General features: G+C 39.1%; 2 protein-coding genes across 10 annotated transcripts in view; one reads left to right on the top strand and one right to left on the bottom strand.

Annotated features, from left to right (window-relative positions):
• Nucleotides 1–4,605, bottom strand: part of Spt7 — a 56,043-nt gene extending 51,438 nt beyond the window's left edge. For 4 of the 5 annotated variants that reach the window (XM_076184009.1, XM_076184008.1, XM_076184006.1 and 1 more), the window contains exon 1: nt 3,809–3,933. The gene's annotated coding sequence lies outside the window, so the exon portion shown is untranslated. Of the gene's footprint in view, nt 1–3,808; nt 3,934–4,583 lie in introns of those variants that run through there. The other variant, XM_076184013.1, reaches the window with a different exon arrangement.
• Nucleotides 4,080–21,979, top strand: part of flr (actin-interacting protein 1 flr) — a 38,200-nt gene continuing 20,300 nt past the window's right edge. For all 5 annotated transcript variants that reach the window (XR_012966303.1, XM_076184002.1, XM_076184003.1 and 2 more), the window contains exons 1-8: nt 4,080–4,237; nt 14,860–14,981; nt 15,420–15,510; nt 15,614–15,761; nt 16,865–17,048; nt 19,482–19,637; nt 20,019–20,252; nt 21,261–21,363. Coding sequence is in view for 4 of the 5 variants with exons in the window: in XM_076184002.1 (XP_076040117.1) it covers nt 4,222–4,237; nt 14,860–14,981; nt 15,420–15,510; nt 15,614–15,761; nt 16,865–17,048; nt 19,482–19,637; nt 20,019–20,252; nt 21,261–21,363 (1,054 nt within the window). In the remaining variant the exon portion in view is untranslated. The remainder of the gene's footprint in view (nt 4,238–14,859; nt 14,982–15,419; nt 15,511–15,613; nt 15,762–16,864; nt 17,049–19,481; nt 19,638–20,018; nt 20,253–21,260; nt 21,364–21,979) is intronic.

The raw sequence follows: 21,979 nt of genomic DNA, 5'->3' as shown, positions 1-21,979 counted from the left end.
ATCCCATCCTTTACTTCCTCCTCTGGTTGCTACAGCAATCTGTAATTTCATTAATTTACTAATTCATCTTTTCCCCTTGGATAAGCTGCCAGTCGCTTTGAATAAATGACAACCTTGCAGTTCGCTGTGGACCGCGTCTTCTTTTTTAGTGACGTGCACAGTCATCCTTCTTTTAAGTGACCGTTTGGATCCTCTTTTCTATCGACCGGGTAAGACCGGCCATAGACAATGCAATGACCTGCGCCTTCATCTTCACTGCCATCGTCCGCTTTGGTTCCCACATTGGCGACATGACGTCATCGTTTCTTCACCATCGCCCAACCCCCCCTCCCTCCCTCCTCCACCTGATCTATTTACATTTCCTGCCCCTTAGCCCTTACGCTTTACAGGGAGTCCCCTTAAGCTGAATAAAATCATCTGGTGACAGCCAAAATAAAATCAGAAACAATTCTATCATTAGTAAAAGGATGTAGATATTTCCCTGCTGGCGGAGTTTTCCTCGGCTGGTCAAAATAAATATGCTAGCAGAAAGAATAATGGTACAAACCATTAGCAGTGAAAGGGCTGATTCACCCCCAAACTTCTCCAAGTTTTCCCGATCTCCCGCACACCTGTTCCCCAGATGTGCTTTATAACTTCCTTCCCCAAGAGGATTATTAATTTGAAGGCGTTGTCCCGGCAGAGCTGCATCCCGCACTTCTCACAAAGCATACCTGCTGTGGCCCACTCGCTTACCACTCACCACGCCCTATCTCTGCGCGACTCTCAAATATTGAACTGGCCATCTAACCCAGATTCCCAGGCCACTCGACAATGAAGACAACAGTATAATACCACTCACACTATGTGGATATCAACACTCAGCCTCTCCATACAACTGTCATTACCACTGCAGTATTCATCGACCAATATAATATGGCCAGAATTACCACACTTGGTAACCCTGCCATCAATCTACGAATGGGCGATCTAGCTCAGCGCTGGTTGTGACTTGCACTATCATAAAACAATACTTATACAAATATTAGATAGTTAACGTGCTTCGTCATTCGAATGAGAATATTGCTATTAATAGATCCTGCTAAGTACTGGACTAAGTAATGATTACCGAAACCGAGGGAGGATAGTCGACGGGCGTAATTGATAATACATACATGGTTAATATTCAAAACTTTGTTTTCGTAATTAAATACCCACAAACGTAATTCATTTTCTAAAGTTGAACAAGAAAAAAACAAAAATAAGAAAATTTAAACAGTGTAATATATGTCACTTTCTTTTTTTATTGCGGATGCCGGCCGGCTATCTTAGACATCTCCGTGGCACTCCCTCCTCGGTAGCGGAAAGATTGGCCTACCTAGATGAATCCCATCCGACCCGGGTGGCGCTCGTACTCAAGAAGCATAGAAACATAGATTAATCAATTAGATATTATTGATAAAATGTGGAATGAAAATATAATGGCCACATATTCATTCCTTTTAAACATGGTTTCATAAATTGTACCAAATAAAATGTTTCCTAATTCAAACGATTGTATTGTCGACATCTACAAATGATAAAGTAACAAACCTTGACTGCATACCTGAGACTGGACAGCATGATAGCATATTGGGTGCAACATAGATAAATGTGTGTGTATGTGTGTGTGTGTGTACATTATCCTTGACACGTCTGTCAACTGTACCCAGAATGTTGGACCAGAGCCCAGCCGAAATCCAGGACCTCCCATTTCCTGCCCATTTGTCCAATCCATCCGCCCGCATCACGTATGTCGACCATTGCCCCTTACATGTACGTATGTGTACACACATACACGTACATGCATACACACTCGTCTACATATTCATAGCTACAGATATATACATGCATGTGCATCATGAGTTGGTTTCCCCCCCCTCCTTCACAATTCTCCTTTTATTTGCCCTTCTACTCTTCCTGCTCTTTGTCCTCTTTACTCTCTACATCCTCGTCCGTTTCCCGGTAAGCCATTGTCAGTCTCCCCACCCCCTTCACACTCCATCTCGTTTTGAATCTTACTCTACCGGTGGTCTTTCTCCTTCCACTCACTTTTCACCCACCTGCTGTCACTACTCACATCCTGAAAATATGTCGACATTGATCACCCCGTCGTCTTGTGTTTTATTGGGCCTTTATCTGGTATCTTATCTGTTTATATCTCACACTTCTCCAGAGCTCATCTCTGCCTGAGTCATCCAATGCAGTACCACCGACTACAGCATGTCCTCTGTCTTCGCCACGTTTGCTCTACTTTGGCAGGTGCTGCCTTAGTACTCAATAACCCCATTGGGTACCATCACAACTTCCAGTGGTTGGGGGGTTTGTATCTGAAGGTTTCATCTCTCTCTCTCATGAAAATGTATAAGAATATAGAGTTGGTATCAAGTTGACCTAGAGATAAATCCATTGGCGAAAAAAGTTACTAGATTTACTAAATATTTTCTTGTGTACTCCGTTTAATCTCTAGGAATCTGGTGTCCAGCTAGATGAAGTCCCGCTAATCAACGTGTGATCACAACGACCATCTAGCCAATGCGCAGAGCCGATGACAACCTAGGAAAATAAGCCCATCAAGTTACACACACACATATGTATATATATATATATATATATATATATATATATATATATATATATATATATATATATATATATATGTGTGTGTGTGTGTGTGTGTGTGTGTGTGTGTGTCTGTGCGTCATGTATATATATATATATACATACATATATATAAATATTTATATATATGTATATATATATATATAAATCCATCCAAATCAGTTTCCTATTGACTTCTTATTATTAATTATACAGGGTAAAGCTTGCATTCTAACACTGTACCAAATGGAGCAAGGAAGCATCGGTAAAAAAAAAACGTATTTTTTGTTGCCACTTCTTCCCGGCGAAAGAAAATATGAAAAAGACACACTCACTTCCCCCTTTCAAATCAAGTAATCCCACACTGACCTTCTGAAATGTGTTTGCTTATATGTTGGAAACATTTGAGCAGCAGACGGTGAGTGTTTCATGATTGTCGACATTTTTTTGCGTAAAAATAATAAAGAAGCTGGAAGTGTATGTCATGAATGGATATATTTTCAAATGTATGTAAAACTGCACTGAAGATAAAATAAATTATATTCACGCAATCAACACAACTCCAACCGTAATCCAAATTTGTGGACAGCAACAGATAAGCGAGATTGTGATGTTGTTACAGTACTAAGTTTATTAGAATATTAATTTTCATCTTTTTTTAAGCGATTGACTGCTACGGTGATCTTGAAGTTTTTGTTGATTAGGAAAACTTCACATAGATCATGGTCTAGTTGTGGCTCTTCCATACAGTGGTGAGATTAACAGAGGCTATGTGGAATGATTCATGTGAATACGGACTATTTTGTCCTTAGTTTGTTCTATAACAATGATACTCATATATTTCCCAGCGACTCAGTTTTTACTCATATTCTCCACTGCAATCCAAACTTATATTTGTAATCTAGAATGTTGTGGAAAGGCTACACACAATGGCAGAGATAACTGCGGCAGATTGAAATTGAAGCATTTATTGTTGTTCAATTAAGTACTGTTTCATGATTTGGCTTAATATTTTACATTAAGAAACTTATGCAGTTAATGTAACTGTTAATATCTATTTAAATAGTATGGATGGCACCAATTTCACATGTTGCCGGGTCAGCTGTAGAACTGCACACTGTTGCACTCACACCGTTACAGTTTTATGATCTTGACTCTTTAAAAGGAAGAAGTTGAAAGTTATACTCACAGAATTATACAATTAGGGCTCTATTTAAAAAAATTCTCTGCACTGTGTAGTCCCGCAGAAATGTAATGCCAAGTAGTAACTAAAATATATTTATTATTTTCACTGAAATGTCTGTCGACACGTTTCCGGCAGTGAGTTTTGTTCCTTTGATATTTCATGTCGGATATTCAGTTCAGAACAGTGTCTTACTCGTATTTTCAAGTTAAATCCCATGTAATCTGTATTATTATTAATTCATCTAGTTTTCCGTGTGATTCATATCCATAAGGGCCATATTCCTTTGAAATCGGACACAGTTGCCATATTTGGTCATACTTTGTGTGTGCGTGTGTATGTATGTGTGTAGATGAGCCAAAGGCAGTGGCGTCTGCGGTAGTTGGGTAGGACCGGTAAACGAAACAGTCGTACACAAAATGTCTTATTCCAATGGTAAGTTGGCCTTGTGAATAAAGTGCTTATGTGATGGAAAACGCATTACAAAAGTGACTGCATTCGATGTGATAGTTCATTTTGAAGGAACAATTATATTGTGAAATTTGTGTGTGGTGAAGTGGGCGGTGACAGGAGGTAGGTGCTGAAGGAATGGTATGTTTTGAAACAAGGGAACGACACGTTAGATCGTACAAGCGTTTGAATAAAAAATTAGATAATATAATGTGTGATGAATATTTATATGCATTTTATAATGCATATTATCTGAAGATTATTATTTGTGATTCAATGAAACGTGAGTGGGGGAAGTATAATTCAGATAATGAAGTTCTCATTTGCTTACTTTATTTCCATTCGAGTCCCTGGTTTCTTTGTTTTATGGTGGCAATGAACAAATTCATTGTTAGAAGTTACCATGATCTTCAACTTGTATACTCTTGTCCGGGTAGTGGGAGAAAGTATCGCTACCACGTTATCATCAACGCCCTTCCTTTACGTCACTGAGTTTTATGTTGGGCAAAACCACAGCTTGTAGGGCATTGGAAACGTAATATATTCACCGGAAATTAATCCACAGTATCTTATATTAAAAGGGCCAAATATACAAGGAATTTGGTAACGGGAATGATCTGTCCTCCAATGGGTGGGGTAGCTTGCACTGAATGGTAACTAAGTTGTCACCAAAAGAAAATTGGGTATTCATTTGTAAAAGGAAAAGGAACTTTGAAATTTTGTACTTAGTTTTTAGTTAGGTTTAAATGGTTGGTTGACCACACTGAAATTTTGTAGTTAGGTTTAAATGGTTGGTTGACCACTGCCAGTGTGAGTTAATGGGTTTATGGGTTACTAACACAATGAGCAGTCTTCATAATTGTAGGACTAGAATATACAAGTTTGGAAATCTGATTCCCATAGAAGGTGAATGATGATTGATACTTGTGCATGAGACTGCAAAGGGGGCAGTGAAGTTGGAAGAGGCCATTATCATAAATTTTTTTGGTTAAGGTTGTTGATTAATAGAATCATAATTTTAAAAAAATTGTCAGAGTATGTGACTAGTTTGGAGTCTGGTAAAGTAAAACATTGTGGGAAAACTCGAGCTTTAAAGGGCATCTACCCATTGGGTCCTGATGATATGATCTGGCAGGCATTTGAAGACTGGCTAGAAAGGATCGGAGTAAAGTGCTACCAAGTTTTATGAACTGGAAATTCACAGCACCATGGATCTAAGTGGGAGGAAGCATTGGTATTTGTCAATGGTGTATGAATGTGAGACTGTAGTGTCGTTGACTTATTGGTAGGGGGTAGTAGTTGCTGACTGCAAATTCTCCTTGTTTGAAAAGATGGAGATGATGATCATATTTTAACAGAGAAAGCTCTCAGGGCCCGATGCCCCAGTCCAGAGACTGAGTGTGAGCAATGTCTGTAGGCGATGGGAAAGATGTTGAAAGACTTTGAAAATGTTTTGGAAGGAGATGATTCTTTACAGATGTCTTTGTTTTGGAGGGAGATGGTTCTTGCAGACGTGTCTTGCAGGATCAACACATGCTGTTAGATATAATCAGTTCCTAGTATCTAGTTTGCATGTATAAATGCACAAAAAATAAGCAAAGGGTTATGTGCCAGTAACAAGCATATTTTTCATGTTTTAGTTTCTTATTTGTAGTTAAAATATTTCTATGGAAAGGTTAGGTTAGGAGCTATTGGACAACGTAAGTTTCATGTTGAATACCTGTTTGTGGTTCAGAAATGTTATCAGGCAAAGTTAGTTACTTGTAGCAAGACACCCACATTGAAGTGTTTGAGGAGAATTTGTTCATAAATAGCCTGTCAATGGTACCGTGCTGTTTTTAATGATACAAGTGCTCGACTGCTGTCAAACTTCGTTGATGTAGCACTGAATATTCAGCACGTAGCAATTGTGACCATTTGGGAGGCTTGCATTGTCACACTACCCTTGAACCCATTTTCTATGCTGGACAAATATGGTATTCTGGATGTGGTAATGAATACTTCAGTCTATCTTTGTGTTCCATTTCAACCCCAAGGTCCCTGCAAACACAGGCAACCCTGGGGTTCTTGATTCTGACATGTTGGGAAGCCTGGGGGCTGTATTTTGCATTTTTCTGTGGAAAAATTCTGCTATTCTGGTGAGCCCTGATGATGCTTACTGTTATAAAAGTTATCATGAGGCACAAAGGCTTGAATTCTATGCGCATTTTGTGGTCCTTAGTTGCTATTAAGGAAAACCCATGTTAGTTTGAGATCTTGTGTTATTCAGGATAAGTGTGGCTTACAAACATTAACATGGTCTTCTGAAGATAATAAACTGGTTATTTCAACCCACAATGTTGCAAATTAAATCTGTCAACTCACCAAACATTCCTCCTTCATGAAAAGGCAAAGTCTTGCTGCATGTGACTCCTTAACTTAAATTGTGGCATTTTGCCAACAGTATCTCTGATGGCCACTTATGTCTATCTCCTCTCATCTGCCCAGATGAGTGTTGCTTTCTTGTATCCCCAGGTGTGGCATTTTTACCCAAATTTTTGCTTAGAATGTCCATTTGGAAGCTCATGGTTTGCTTCCTTCAGTTGCTGTCAAGTAACTTGTATCTCTAATCCAAATATATTCCTATTATGTTTCTTCTTCCTTCCCTACCTTGAAACAAAGACAACTTACAGCCTAGGAGAAGCCCATGGCATTGATCAAAAGAGCTTTATTTCTGTGCTTCCTGTTTAGGGAAACTTTTGTTTGCTTGCTAAGTTGCTCCAATCTGTACCGGTAGTATGCTCCATCTACATTTCATTCTATCCCAGAGAATGGCAGTTATTTTCAGTTTTTCAAGTACCATTCTATAATTTTGGCTCCTTGCTAAATGTGACCAGAAATAGAAGATTGGTCAGGCACCTCTCTTCTTGTACAGTAGATTAATTCATTTGTTTATTTTTTCCTCTTCCCTCTCCATCCATGCTGATTATCATAATGGTTTCTGTGAATGATGCCTCACTGGTCCACTGACATGTCCATCTTACTGACGCCCTCTGTACAAGACTATGGTGAAACCTTTACTTCTGTAATGTACATTTACAAGCTTTTAATAGTTAGACAGATGTCATTGGTTTGTGTTCTGTTGTATTCCTCACCGTTGTATCCCTCAGATCTTTGGTTGATTTTTGTAGTCATTGGATTTCTTGATCTTCAAGTGTTTCCTGGGAGTCTTTCTATTTGCTATTTTCTCATTTGTGAGGATCTACTTTACTGTTTTCCAGTTCCTTACACCTGTATGACACCTACACTTTTTTGTAATTTCATAAATATCCCTTCTTAGCTGAACTGCAAAACATCTGAGGACTACTGTTAGTTCCAAACTTGATATTCACAAGTTTTCATAATAGAACAGAGAGAATTTGATGTTTTTAAGTTCACTTCAAGAACTAGCACTATACCTGCTGATTCATTGGTACATTGGTTTTCTTAACAATCACATTTTAATTTTACTGGTCTGGACTTGTTCAGCAAACCAAGTAGGAATATCTGAATTTTTGGTTTTGCTAAAAACCATCTCTGTGAAATTGTCTTCTTTACCATTTTTAGAATAAATTAATCTCTATTACATTGATTACCCTCCGATCCATTCCCTCTGCCTCTCATTTGGAGCACTCTGCCTTATGGATTGCTCCTGAGCAAAGTGGTGTTCACGTCACTTTGTTGTGTCTGATCTTCATGTTGACAGTTATCAGCCAATTCTTGATTGCTGTAGTATTGTACTACAAATATCTGTAATTTTTTATCATTATTACAATATTATCATCATTATTGTTGTTGTCAGACTCCAACTGCCCCAGATGCAACCATCACAGAAGACACAGAACATTGCATTCAATACTTCCCTACTTTCACTCCAGCAACACTTATCATGAGAGTAATGTGTGTGGCCAGTTACCTAGGGGCTGTGGGTTATCTTAAGAGAGACTTGGGGTAATGGATTAATTTTGTTATTTTGTACAACACTGAATGGGTCCCAGTGATTAGAGATACATTTTTATCAACCACAATGCACTTTAATTATTTTTGTTTTACACTGTAAGAGACTATTCACTACTTGAATACTGGTATTGTACATGGAATAGCTGGTCCTTTGATAATAATTGTTGCTTTGATTTTTAGTGACAGGGAACTCGTGGCTCCACAGTGACTTGCCTCTGGCCCACTGCCAGTCTCTGGGAAGAAACATTGGATTGTTGTCTGGGTTGTACTAGTATGGGACTGTTTTTGTCATTGACTTATAGTAGTAGGTGGGGGAGAAGTTGTGGGTAGTTGGATCTCCTTATGTAAAAACACGGAAAATGCAAAGTTGATGGTACTCCTGCCCATGGCTAAGGTTTTGTATTAAAGGGCGTTTTCTCAGTTACTCGGTTGATATTTTGCTATAGGCTTGGATTAGACAGGTATTGAATCAAGAGGATATTGTATTTTTCATTATTAGGCTGCTATGGAATTAGTTTTTGTACAAACTTCTTTGAGGAACTGGTATAGTGAGCCTTTGTAGTATGACTTGTGTTTTGTTTATGGCTGTTGTATTTCCATTCTTTATAGGATTATTTGTTGAACCTAGTGATGATTGAATAGATTAGATGCTGTCAGGGTACAGCGACCTAGTCTGAAACCATGTTGGTTTGGTGTTAAAGATATGTGTGGGTTTTGCTTGGGACATATATTAAGATTTATTTAGATATGGTAGTGAGGAGTGGTTTGAGCATGTATTATACTTTGAGTGTGTGTGATGTGAGGAAAGAGATGTCATGTAATTTTCCAGGGTGCAGTGGTTTTGCATCCAATAGTAGTTGCAGATACAAGTCCAAACTTCTTTGGCTTGTGGATTTAGATTGAGATTTTAAGGTTCTTTAGTGTTGGTTGTGGGCAGGCAATTGTTTGGTGTATAAAATATATATATATATATATACACATGTTGATTAAAGTTTTTGGCATTTTTTGGTGCCATTTATATATATCTGAAGAATGTTGTCAGGTATTGTTTTGCGATAGAATATTTCTAGGTGTCATAGTTTGTTTCGGCAATACATCAAAGTAATTAATGCAGGAAAAATCTGTTGGTTTTGTTGCATTGTATTATGTTTGTTGTAGTGAGGATACATGTAATAGATTCTTCTTTTTTATTTGCCATTAAATGGAATTAGACAGTATTTGATGTGTCTGAGAAGAAAAATAAGTAAAGGATCAACATCATCAAAATAAGGATATGGGAGTGGGAAAGAAAAGTATAAAAAGATTAAAAATACAACTCTAGGGTCAGAGGCTAGAGGTTTTGAGTTTGATATGGAATTTGATGGATATGGGAATGTGTAAGGGGGAAAAGCCTTTGGTATATGAATATATGTATGTAGGAATGAAACTAATGTATTAAGGGCCTAAGTTGACATACAAATAGGAAGTTGATGTTCAGTAATGTATGAAGAAAGAAGGGGTTCATTGGGAACAAGTGGTAAATAATGTAGAGAAGCAAGGTGTAGACACAGGTGTTATGTTAGGAAGTGGTAATAGTGGTATAGATAGGTTATTTGAAAAGTGTTTGTGTTGATAGGGTGCCAACAGGAAGAGAATACCAAGAGACAAGTGTTGATGAAAATGAACAGAACCTTGTTCATTTAAACTTGCTTTTAGAAAGTGGGAAGAGGAATGAGAAGACCAAAGGGAGATGGGAGACTGATACAAGTGCATTGAAGTAATTATATGCATAAGGAGGGAAAAATGGTGCAAGACACGAGTGGGGAAAGTGCAGGGGAAAATTGAGAAGTCTTGGGGAGGGGCGATTGGAGGGGATGGTTAACACAAAAGAAATGGGTTTTACTGTGGAAGGAGAAGTAGACAAAATGAATGAAGTGGTGGTGAAGTGAAGGGGCGGTACCCATGAGAAAGCCAAATACTCGATTTCTAAAGTACACACACACTCACACTTTTTTCCAGAAGGTATCAGTGATGTTTGATTTAGTCTAGCCTCAAATAATGACAGTATACCATATTGTCAATTAACTTGCAAAGGAACAATGTTATTACGTACTATCATATTCTTTCACTACTATTCGTATGAATGTAAAAGCATAAAATCCCCTTTTGTTCAGTGGCCTTTGGTAGGTTCACATACTTTAGTACAGATGTGTGCATTTTGGTTTGGCTGTGTTACTAGGAGGGGAATGAGGGAGAAGTTGACTTTAGTGATAGAAGTGGATCAGGGGAGTGAGGAAAAGGTGGGCCGGGGGGAGTGAAGGTCGCCGGAGTCGGTGAAGGTGAAGTACTTGTGAGTAAATGAAACTGCGCCAGACCGAATGGTTATGAAAAGGAGCGAAAGTTATTGAGAAATAGCATCTATGGTCTTTTGGTGTAGGGTGATTCTAGAAGACGTATTTGGCAGGTAAATAAAATATGTTAAATTGAGTGAGACAAATATAGAGGGCAGAGGGGTATGCCATATCAGTATTTGTTCGTGGCTTGATGGGTTTTATCCTTGGCTGAACGAAATTATCTGGTGTTAGTCGGAAAGTCGGTGACATTTGCGAATATAATCGAGATGCGTGACAGGTATTTTTTTTACAGTATTTCGATGAATGAAACTACGTGCTGTATATTATTATAAATATCACGAATAACCTATATTGTTGGGCACCAAAATAGAAGACTTGGTAATTCGAAAATTATGGCCCTCTTGTGGAGAGAGGTTTTCACTCATGCCGATAGGGCAGCCTGACAGCAAGAATAAACAAAACGCCCACAATTGGTGCATTTAACCATTGTTACCTAAATCCTAGACAGTAGCGAGAATGCCGAACAATGAACAAACAATGTAAGGAAAACTAATATTTTAATACATTCAAAGTATGTACAACATTATTAAAGGTAATTAGTTTTTTGGGGGGGAAATTTATGTACGAGTCGGCAGTTTTCTCCTCCCTCGCACACGTTCGGACTGGGTGGATGCCAGCGGCCTGTCAGACAGTTGGTCCCCTCCTGCCAACTGCTCCTGTCTGCTGCAGCCGAAGCGGCTGAGTTGCGTCGCCCTCGAGTCCCAAAAGGTCTTTAAGGGATTAGGGGCAGTGATCGGATTGCAGGTCTATCCCAAAAATAAAGTAGATGCACAGGCTGCAGGCGGGTGAACCACGTATGCATGCAAATTGTAGACACGCACACACAATTCGACGGTGCAGTGATACCGTTCTCGATCGCTAATTCAATGATCAGAATTAGTTTAACCCAGGGCTGAAAAATTCAGAATCGATGCACTGTGAGTCGGCACTCCAACTCTGGTGTGTGAGAGGTCACAGCATTACTCATATCCGTCATGTTTCCAACATGTGATCCAAGACTGGTGGATTTCTCTCTCTGTTACATACACTCAGGGCTGAAATAATTTCAGTATCGCTACGCTGCGAGCCGTTACTTCAACTCTAGTGGGCGGAGAGTAGGGTTTGTGTGTAAGGTCACAGCATTACCCATTGATCAGTTGTATATGAGCTCTCATCTGGGAGGGTAATAGCTGTCAATCACAAGTCCAACACATGATCCAAGGTCATGATGAATTGCTCACACAAAACATCTATACATGGATTCCTTTAAGGACAAAATGAGGTGGATCACTAGTCTAGTGTTAAAGTTCCAGAGCAATGTTGCTTATCAGCATGACAGCTAGCTTGTCAGAATTGTGAAAGAGAAATAGATCACAAATCTAGAGGAATTGTAGATTTTGGCTGACATTTGGATTCAGGATGGGAAGCTAGTGCACTTAAAATCTAGTTAGGGCTGTCTTGTGTTCTGTGCAAGGGTGAACTGAGAGTACTAGATTTAGAGAACCTTTGACAAGGTACTGCAGTGTATTACCATGGAGATTAGAGCACGTTATGCCAGCGTCACACCATGAGACTGCTGGATAGGGTCAGATTATGGGGAAGTTAAATTAGCTTAAGTCACCTGGCAATGGTATGAACTTGTTGGCATAACCTTTTGAGTCTAATGACTAAATGGATGATGAACATGAAAAAATAAATCTGAATAAAAAGAGGTCTTTATGCCAGAATAGAAAAAAGGGAAACTCCCCTTGGACTTAATATAACAATAGAGCTTGAATGGTCAAAAAGAACACGCACACACAGTGAAACATAACTACAAAATTAAGGTTGCTGGACAAGCAAGATCCAACCCAAAGGACTTCTTTCATCTCTACGGGAAAAAATAAGGAAAGGATAGGCTCAATTAAGAACAACAAAGATGTCATATTAGATTCTGAGGAAAAAATAGCAAGGTGGTTAAGAAATGTTTCCTCATGGTATTTACATACAAAGAGGTTAGATATGGTACATAACTGTGACCCAATCTTCAGTGGGGATGAGGGCAGTAGACTTACTAGCATCAGCATTAGAAAAGCAGAAGTAGTCAAACAGATTGATAGACTTAAAGCTTCAAAATCACTGGTTCCAGACAGAATTTTTGCAAGAGTGCGAAAAGAATGCACAATTGAAATCTGTGACCAGCAAAAGGAATATTTGATAAATTGGTAGACATTAGCTTTATGCCTGTTTCTTGGGGGCAGGCAAACTTTGATCTTGTTTGCAAAAAAGGCAACAAATTGTCAGTGCACAATTATAGGCCAATCAGAGTGAAGTTGATTATAGATAAAATGCTTGAATCAATAATAACTAATAGAATTGGAGATCAAGTCAAGAGACGATTTGATTTGCCTCTCAGCATGGGTTCACCAAGGGTAAGTCATATGTAACTAACTTCTATTATTTTACGCTAATGTCTACATGGTGTCAGATAGCAATGATAATAGCAATGTTATTTGCCTTGACTTTAGCAAAGCGTTCAACAAAGTGCCCCACCAGAGACTACTAAATAAAGTCAAAGCCTGTGGCATAGGAGGAAAAGTGTTTGGATTAGAGCATGAATCAGTGACAGAAAGCAGCAGGTCACCATAAATGGTGTGGAATCCAAATGGGGGTGTGTTACTGGAGATCCCCGGGACTGTTTGGGTCCCTTATTGTTCATTGTTTATGTAAATGACTGATAGTGGGATTAGTAATGTTAGTAAGTTTGCGGATAACACGAAAATAGGATGCCAAATTAGGTCAGGAGAAGATGCTGAGATACTGCAGGAAGATCTTAAATTGTTCACATGGTCAGTGAAATGGTAATTGGACTTCAATATCACAAAGTGCAGTGTATAAAACGTAGGTTTAGACAACCCAGAAAGCAGGAATATCTTGGATAACACGTTTTTAGAGAACACTGAGTGCAAGAGAGACTTGGGAGTTCTTGTGAGTCCTGATCTAAAATCCTGGAATCTGCATTAGAACCAAGAATAGAATTAACAGAGCATTATGTTTCATTGCTAGGACTGTTACAAACAAAAGTGCATAGGTAATTTTCAAACTATCTGACATTAGCTAGACCCATCCTTGACTATATGGTACAGTTCTCCATTCTATAGAATGGATATCAGTTAACTAGAATTGGTACAGAAGAGAATGACCAAAATGATACATAGGCTCAGAAATTAACCTTGTGAGGACAGTCGTAGGCACCTTAATTTACGTCCTCTGGAAAGATAAGAGTGCAGGGTGATCTAATAGAGGTGCTCAAGTGGATCAGGGTCTTTAACCAGGATGATGTGGATAATGTCAGCATATTAAGACAAGAAAGGACTTGGATTAAATGTTTCAAGTGTCACTCCTCTATTGAAGTGTGTATATATATATATATATATATATATATATATATATATATATATATATATATTTATTTTTATATATATATATATATATATATATATATATATATATATATATATATATATATATATATATATATATATATATATATATATATATATATATATAGTGTGTAATGCAAATTTACTAGTTTTGTCACCAGATGACAAGGCACTGCAGTCTCATTTCTCACTCTTGTGGGTTAGGCCAAGGATATGGCTGCATCTGATGTATCTATTTAGATTGTGGGTGTGAGACTGGGAGGTTGACAAGGATGACTTGCAGATTTACAGGCAAAGGGTGAAATGATTGTGTATTAAATTGGTGTTTTTTATTTTGTGTTTTTGATTGTGTTGGAGTACAGTAATCCTTCCCATATCTGAATTGATTGGATTGGGGAAGTATTTAGATATGTGAGGTCGAGTTATTCCCCCCCCCTCCATCTTTATTCTGCCACTCCAGTTCTGAATCTTCATATCTGAAGGAAAAGGGGTATATAATACACACAGGTCATGAAGTAGTGAATGGTGGTTTGAATAATGACAGTTCAGATACAGGATGGATTACTGTATATTTGTTTCACTGGAGACTAAGTGTCAGCCCCTCGGGGCTGCACCACTATAAAGAGGTGAGTGCATTGACAGGTTTTGAAGATGTGCAGCAGAGGCAATTCTCTTATCTCCATCATACAGGATCACTGTACGCAAGTCCCACTGATTTGGCCTTTGGTGAATTAAATTAAATCAGTTATAGAAATTACTTTAATTCTGTATTAGGTAGGATGTGTATGTTGGACATGTACCTCTGTAATCATTTGATATTTGTTTCTTGTTACAGTATTAACATGGGCCAGCTTGCCTCGAACTCAGAGGGGTCAGCCTCTTGTCCTTGGCACAGACCCCAAAGGCAGGAAACTTTTATACACTATCAACAATTCTGTTATCATCCGTGATATGGAGGTAAGGACTATTACAATGCCATGATTTCCTTGATACTAGAATTGCATGGTAGTAGGTTGTGCCACATGTATTTATTTGCATTATTTTATTAATTTTACAGTATTTAATTTATTTTATTTTGTCTAGTAAGACGATAGATCTTATTTCCACTGAATATATTATACATTATTTTACTGGAACTGGTGTAGAGTTAGTGCTTGCACCTCCTGATTATTGTGAGGACATTGAGTTTTTAAAATAGTCAACAAGTAGATTAACCTCTGATATGCAGGTGCCTGGTATCAGTCCCTTATGGATGCCCATTGAATAGTGAAGTTGCCCACAGCTGAATAAATTTGTCTAGTTGAAGCCTGAATATACATGATGCATCATCACAAGATGGTGTAATTTGTAAAGATATTGAAATTGTTTATTGATTAATACTTCTAATTTTTGCAGGATCCAGCAATATCGGAAGTGTACACAGAACACTCCATCCAAGTAAATGTTGCAAAGTTTGCTCCATCTGGCTTTTACATTTGTTCTGGGGGTAAGGATGGACACACTTTGTTTTGACTTGTAAGAAAATTGCTGAGAAAGTAAGATGGACTGAAAGTTTGTTTAAACCCTTGCTATATTATGTTCTCTTCCAGATCAACATGGTAAAGTTCGTATTTGGGACACAATCAATCCTGAGCATATTTTGAAGGCAGAGTACCAGCCTTTAGGAGGACCTATCCGTGACATAGTTTGGTCTCATGACTCTCAAAGGATATGTGTTGTGGGGGAGGGAAGAGGAAAGTAAGTATTGGAAAATGCCTTCATTAATAATAATTGTAATCCTTGTCTCAGTTCATTATACAGGAAGGAGATCCAGAGAAGCTAACAATTGTCATTGAACTCGTCTGCTGAACTCGCAGAAGAACTTTTGAATTATGGTTTGAATTGTATTGATGTTATTTGTGATGATAAGGAAGCAGAAGGAAGATTAAGGAAGGAACTGCTGGTTATTAGCATTCCTTGGTTCAAATTAAGTTTAGACACATGAAAAATGGAAGTAGTTTACAAGTTTACTGTATAAGGTCTTTTTTTTTAGTGTTCATGTGTTTTGGGATTTTATCTTTGAACTGAAGTGTGGTGAGACAAGAGGGACAGTAAATAGGTTTTGGATGGGTATAAGGTGAGTCAATGCTTTGACTTGGCCATCCCCTTTATAAGGGGAAAAGGCCTTGGGTGTATGTATGTATGTTTGTCAGTGATATCATTGAAGACAAAACAAAAGTAAACCTAGGGAAGTATAGTAAATAGTGATATGAACACCTATGTAATCAGCTTGACATTCAAAATCACCTTTGAGACACAGTTTAAGAAGTATCATTTGCGATACTAATGAGAGTGCTGCCATGTACTATATCCGTTGCACTGAGAACTGGCCGTTAGGGCGGAGCACTGGGAGTTCCCCTGTGGTGCCACATCTAATTATTTTATAATTTTATTTTATTTTATAATGTTGCCACATATGATTATATTATAATTTTTGTCACACACCACCACTGAGGTAAAATTCAAAGCAATGTTTTCTATACAAAGGTTTCGTTTCTTCGAGTCTAGACATGGCATATGGAAAAGAGAGAGCGACGTTGCCGCTACATCTAATCTCTGGCCCCGCCCCCCTCACACTGCATTCAGAAACCATTGCATCCACACGCACGTTCTCGCCATGGATGCCCATGTGTGGCAACACCGGGAAATCTCCTAGCCCTGCCTTATCGGTCATTTCTCCTTGCGCTGACTATAGGATTATGTTGATTATGTGTGACATTATAGATGAGGATGTATGCAGGTCTTCGTGTATGCAACTAGTGCTTTTGGAATCTTCATTTTTGAATTTTGTGATCACATAGGTTTGCACACGTGTTCATGATGGACACAGGAGCATCGGTAAAAGGAGACTTGGCTGGCCACACCAAAGCAATAAACACAGTTGACTGGAAACCCACCCGACCCTTCCGCATTGCCACAGGTGCCGAGGACAACAAGGTGGCCTTTTTTGAAGGCCCACCCTTCACTTTCAAATGTACAAAGACGGTTAGTGGTACATGGAAAAATAAGTAAGATTTCATGGTAGGACTTTTCATGTGTATATACAATGTGCTTTTACTCTTGTAACCATTTATAGATAAGGAATCCCTCTAGATAGAATAGATTTGTTGGGAATCACCCTGAATGAAGCAGAATTCATAAGGTGTTCTTAAAAGGAGATGGATGATTTAATTTACACACCATCAGATATTTTAGTAGGTACTGCCAGGGAATGTGTGTGTGTGTGTGTGTGTGTGTGTATTTACCTAGTTGTATTTTACGGGAAGGGGAGCTATGCTCATGGTGTCCCGTCTTCATATCTCATTTTATCTAAACTATTTTTAAATTCATGTATTGTTTTTGCACACACCACTTTCTCATCAAACTTGTTCCAACTGTCTATTACTCTGTGAGGAAAGCTGTTCTTTTTCACATCTCTTCTATAGCTGTCTTTCTTGATTTTCTTTCCGTGCCCTCTTGTATTTCTATCATCCCATTTTATCAGATTCTCTCTATCAATAATTTCTATGCCTTTCATGATTCTGTAAATAGCTATCAAATCTCCTCTCTTCTTTGCTCTAGTGTCTGTAGTTCAAGTTTTGCTAGTCTCTCTTCATATGATAGTTTTGAGAGTTGGTGCCAATTTTGTAATTGCTCTTTGTATTCTTTCAAGTTTTTTTGTACATTTTTTTGTATTTGGTGACCACATCGTTGCAGCATATTCCAATTTTGGTCTTATCAGAGTGATTAGGAGTTTATTAATTGTGATGCCAAGTTTTTCAAGGTTCTTGTCCAGTTGAGGGAGGTTGGCATGCTTCGGCTACCTACCTCCCATATAAGGGGGAAGAGGCCTTAAGATAGCAGCAGGGGGGGTGGGGGCTGTTGACCATTTAATGTCGCCATTAGTTGCTTCTTGGATTCATGATAGGCAAACATCATCAAAAAGATCTTCCTAAAGAATGTAGATACTTTGCCTTGTGTCAACCTTAGTCCTAGCTTATTGAGATAAATTTGTGAGCTTTTGGGTTGCTGTTTTGTAATTGTTGTGTTCAGATGTTATTGTTAGGTCATTTGTGTGTGCAAGAGTTCCGTTGTTTGTTTTGGGTTTGGTATGGGGAAGTTGCCCTGTGGTGCCCCATAGGTGACCTCTGAGACACCGCATGTGTTGCTGGTCAGGAAACTTGTCAAACAGTGTTGTTACACATATTTTTCTGATATATATGTATATATATATACATATAATATATATATACATATAATAGATATATATATATACATATAATATATATATATATATATATACATATAATATATATATATACATATAATATATATATATATATATATACATATATAAAATATATATATATATATACATATATAATATATATATATACATATATATATATATAACATATATATATACATATATACATGTATATATGTAAATATATATATATATATATATACATACATACATACATACATATATACACCAAAGGCTTTTTCCCCCTTTCAAGGGAGGTAGCCAAAAAAACAAATGCATAAAATCCACTCATACCTATTCCATCCCCACATACTTCACTCCCATTCACCCCCCTCTTGGCTCTTCCTGGATGATGGGTCATCCCTGCATCTCTCCCACTGCCCAGTGTCAGAAGCAGTGTTGCAAGACACAGCACATCCATAGCTGTCGATCACGAGTCTAACACGTAATCCAAAGACCAAGGTGAACACACACACACACACACACACACACACACACACACACACACACACACACACACACACAGATGATAGGGGTGAGTGCAGAATGTGTATGGATGATGCTGTGATGCATGGAAGGGAGTGGGTAGGGGATGGGGGGTGAGGGAGTATGCTTTTGGCACAGGCCAAAGGGATTTCTCCCAGTCTTTTCTTTTTGTACACAAGGGGGCAGAGGGGGTGGGGGTTGCCAATTAAGTGAAATGGCTTTGCTGTGGATGTGCTGTGTCTTGCTGCATTGCCTCTGATCCAGGGCAGTGGATGAGGTGCAGGGATGACTTATCATCCAGGAAGCGCCAAGAAAAGAGGGAGGGAGGGGTGGGAAATGGGAGTGGAGTATGTGGGGGATGAAGTGGGTGGGAGTGGATTTATGCCTTTGACTTTGGCTACCTCCCTTGTAAGGGGGGAAAAACATTGGTATATGCATGTGTATGTATGTATATATATGTAAAATTATTTTTATTTATTTTTTCTAATGTGTCAAAAAGATGGTGTCAGAAGCTTTGTTTATATCTGTTGCCGCAGTTATTGATTTTGGTTACTTCCCTGGGAAGGGAGGGGGAAAGCCCTTGGTATATGGAATAGGTGTTGTAGCACGTTGTGTGAGTATTCTAGCTTTTGGTGCAATTTCTTGTTTTAAGGAACCTTCTTACTGACATATGTGCTTATTTCCAGGACCACACCAAGTATGTGCAAAGTTTGCGCTATTCCCCGAATGGAGAAAAATTTGCCTCAGGAGGTTTTGATGGCAAAGTGTTTGTATATGATGGGAAGGATGCAGAACTTGTGAAAGAAATAGGCAGTCCTGCACATAAGGGAGGTGTCTATGGGGTAAGTAAGAGTAATTGTAATCTTGCATTGACATTTCATATGCAGTGGAGACTACCCAAAGTTGTTGTCATCTTCTTCTGCTACTTCTACTTCTGCTGCTCCTCATCCTACTCATCCTTCTTTTTCTTCTCTCCATCCTTCTCTCCTCCTTATCTTTCTCCTCCCTCCCCCACCCTCCAACCCCATCTCCAATCTTATACCGTCTTGAACTCCAACCTTCTGTCCACACCTCTCATCTCCACTCCTCCCCTACTGTACCATATGAAATATATGTTTAATGTTTATAGTAATTTATGTTCTATGTTCATGCTGGTATAAAGGTCAACAAATTTATCATAGTAGTATATACAGAAATTTCATGTGTCTGTATAAATGTTTCAGGTCTCATGGAGTCCCGATAGTAAACAGATTTTGACTGCAAGTGGAGACAAGACGTGCAAGTTGTGGGACTTGGAATCTGGAGACCTTGTCGCAGAGTTTAATATGGGTTCTAATGTAGAGGATCAGCAGGTTGGCTGTATCTTTGTTGGCTCCCGCCTTGTGTCTGTTTCTCTCTCAGGATTTATTAATGTTTTGGATCCTGCAAACCCTGCCAAACCAACTCGAGTTATAAAGGTAAGATTTTGGACTTGAATTTTCAGTTTCTAATATTCACACCCATAAGCATCCATGCCTACAAGCATACATTTTCAAAAATGTCAGTGTTCATATGCACATGTACATGGTTACACATTATCTCTTACATACACATACATATACTAAGGCTTTTTCCCCCTTTCAAGGGAGGTAGCCAAAAAGGGAAAGGCATAAAAACACTCCCACCCATTTCATCCCTAAATACACTCCACACCCCTCCCACCCTCCCTCTCATCTGAGCACCTCCTGGATGACGGGTCATCCCTGCACCTTGCCCACCGCCCTGGGTCAGAAGCAGTGTCGCAAGACACAGCACATCCACAGCAAGGCCGCTTCATTTAATCGGCGACCCCCCCCCCCCTCTCCGTCCCCCCTTGCATATAAGGAGAGGACGGGGAGAAATCCCTTCGGGCTGCGTCAAAATTTACTCACACACACTACTCCACCCCCATCCCCCCGCTCAATCCTCCTCATGCAATCACAACATCATCCATATACAACCATTCTCCACTCACCTCTGTCTTCCGTCCTCTCCCTTCCTTCCTCAACAGACATTCCCCTCTTCCCCAAAACCCCCTTCACCCCATCCATCCACCTCATCCTAGGACGTCCCCTCATGTTCACTCCCTCCACATCTGCCTTCCATACCTCTTTTACTAGTCTTTCTTCACTCATTCTTTCCATGTGTCCAAACCATCCTAATATTCTTTCATCAACCCTATCTCCCAGCTCCTTTTTCACCCCTGTTCTCCTCACCTCCTCATTTCTCACTCTATCCAGCCTAGTAACCCCCACCATACTTCTCAGACACCTCATCTCAAACACATTCAAACTCCTTCTCTCTTCTTCTCTTATTCTCATTTTTCTTAGGGTGACTATTATCCAGATTTTGAGTGTTGCTGACATTGTATAATCTCCCACCCATTCCACAAATCAGAATTAAATTATATGTGCTCTATACTTGTTTTTCTCACATATTCTTTACAGGGCCATAACAAACCTATTACGAGAATGGCTCTCACGCAAGACCGCAACAGCTTGTACACTAGTGGCTACGATGGTACCATCACTGTTTGGGATGCTGCTACTGGTATGTTTGTGTATTTTGTAATATTATTTAGTATTAGATTGGTGTGGGGGATCAGGGTTGAGGAAGTATGTATGAGAAAAAATTTGACACAGCCCGAAGGGATTTCTCCCCGTCCTCTCCGTTCCTGCATGAAGGGACGGAGAGGGGGGGGGGTCGCCGAATTTATGAAGCGGCTTTGCTGTGGATGTGCTGTGTCTTGCGACACTGCTTCTGACCCAGGGCAGTGGAGAGGATGCAGGGATGACCCGTCATCCAGGAGGTGCCAAGATAGGAGGGAGGGGAGTGGAATATGTGGGAAATAAAATGGGTGGGAGTGATTTCTATGCCTTTTTCTTTTTAGCTACCCCCCCGTGTATGCATTAGATTGGTTCCAAATAGGACGAGAGAATCATATGAGAAGTACAAAGAAAAGAGAAGAGATGTAAAGCATAAAATAAAGGAGGCAAAGAGGAGAGCAGATGTGAAATGGGGTATCAGTATGACAAAATTTTGAAAGTAGTAAAAAAATGTTTTGGAAAGAAATGAAAAAGAATATAAGGCAACTCAAATAGAGAAGGAAAAGTAGAAGGTGCTGATGGAGAGATGATAATGGAAGATACAGCAATAAGAGGAAGAT

This window comes from Oratosquilla oratoria, chromosome 4 (assembly GCF_046742065.1).
Source record: "Oratosquilla oratoria isolate Oo_2021 chromosome 4, ASM4674206v1, whole genome shotgun sequence".
In the NCBI taxonomy this organism is placed as follows: domain Eukaryota; kingdom Metazoa; phylum Arthropoda; class Malacostraca; order Stomatopoda; family Squillidae; genus Oratosquilla; species Oratosquilla oratoria.
Note: the sequence above shows the minus strand (reverse complement) of the source record. Positions and strands in the feature narration are given on the sequence as shown.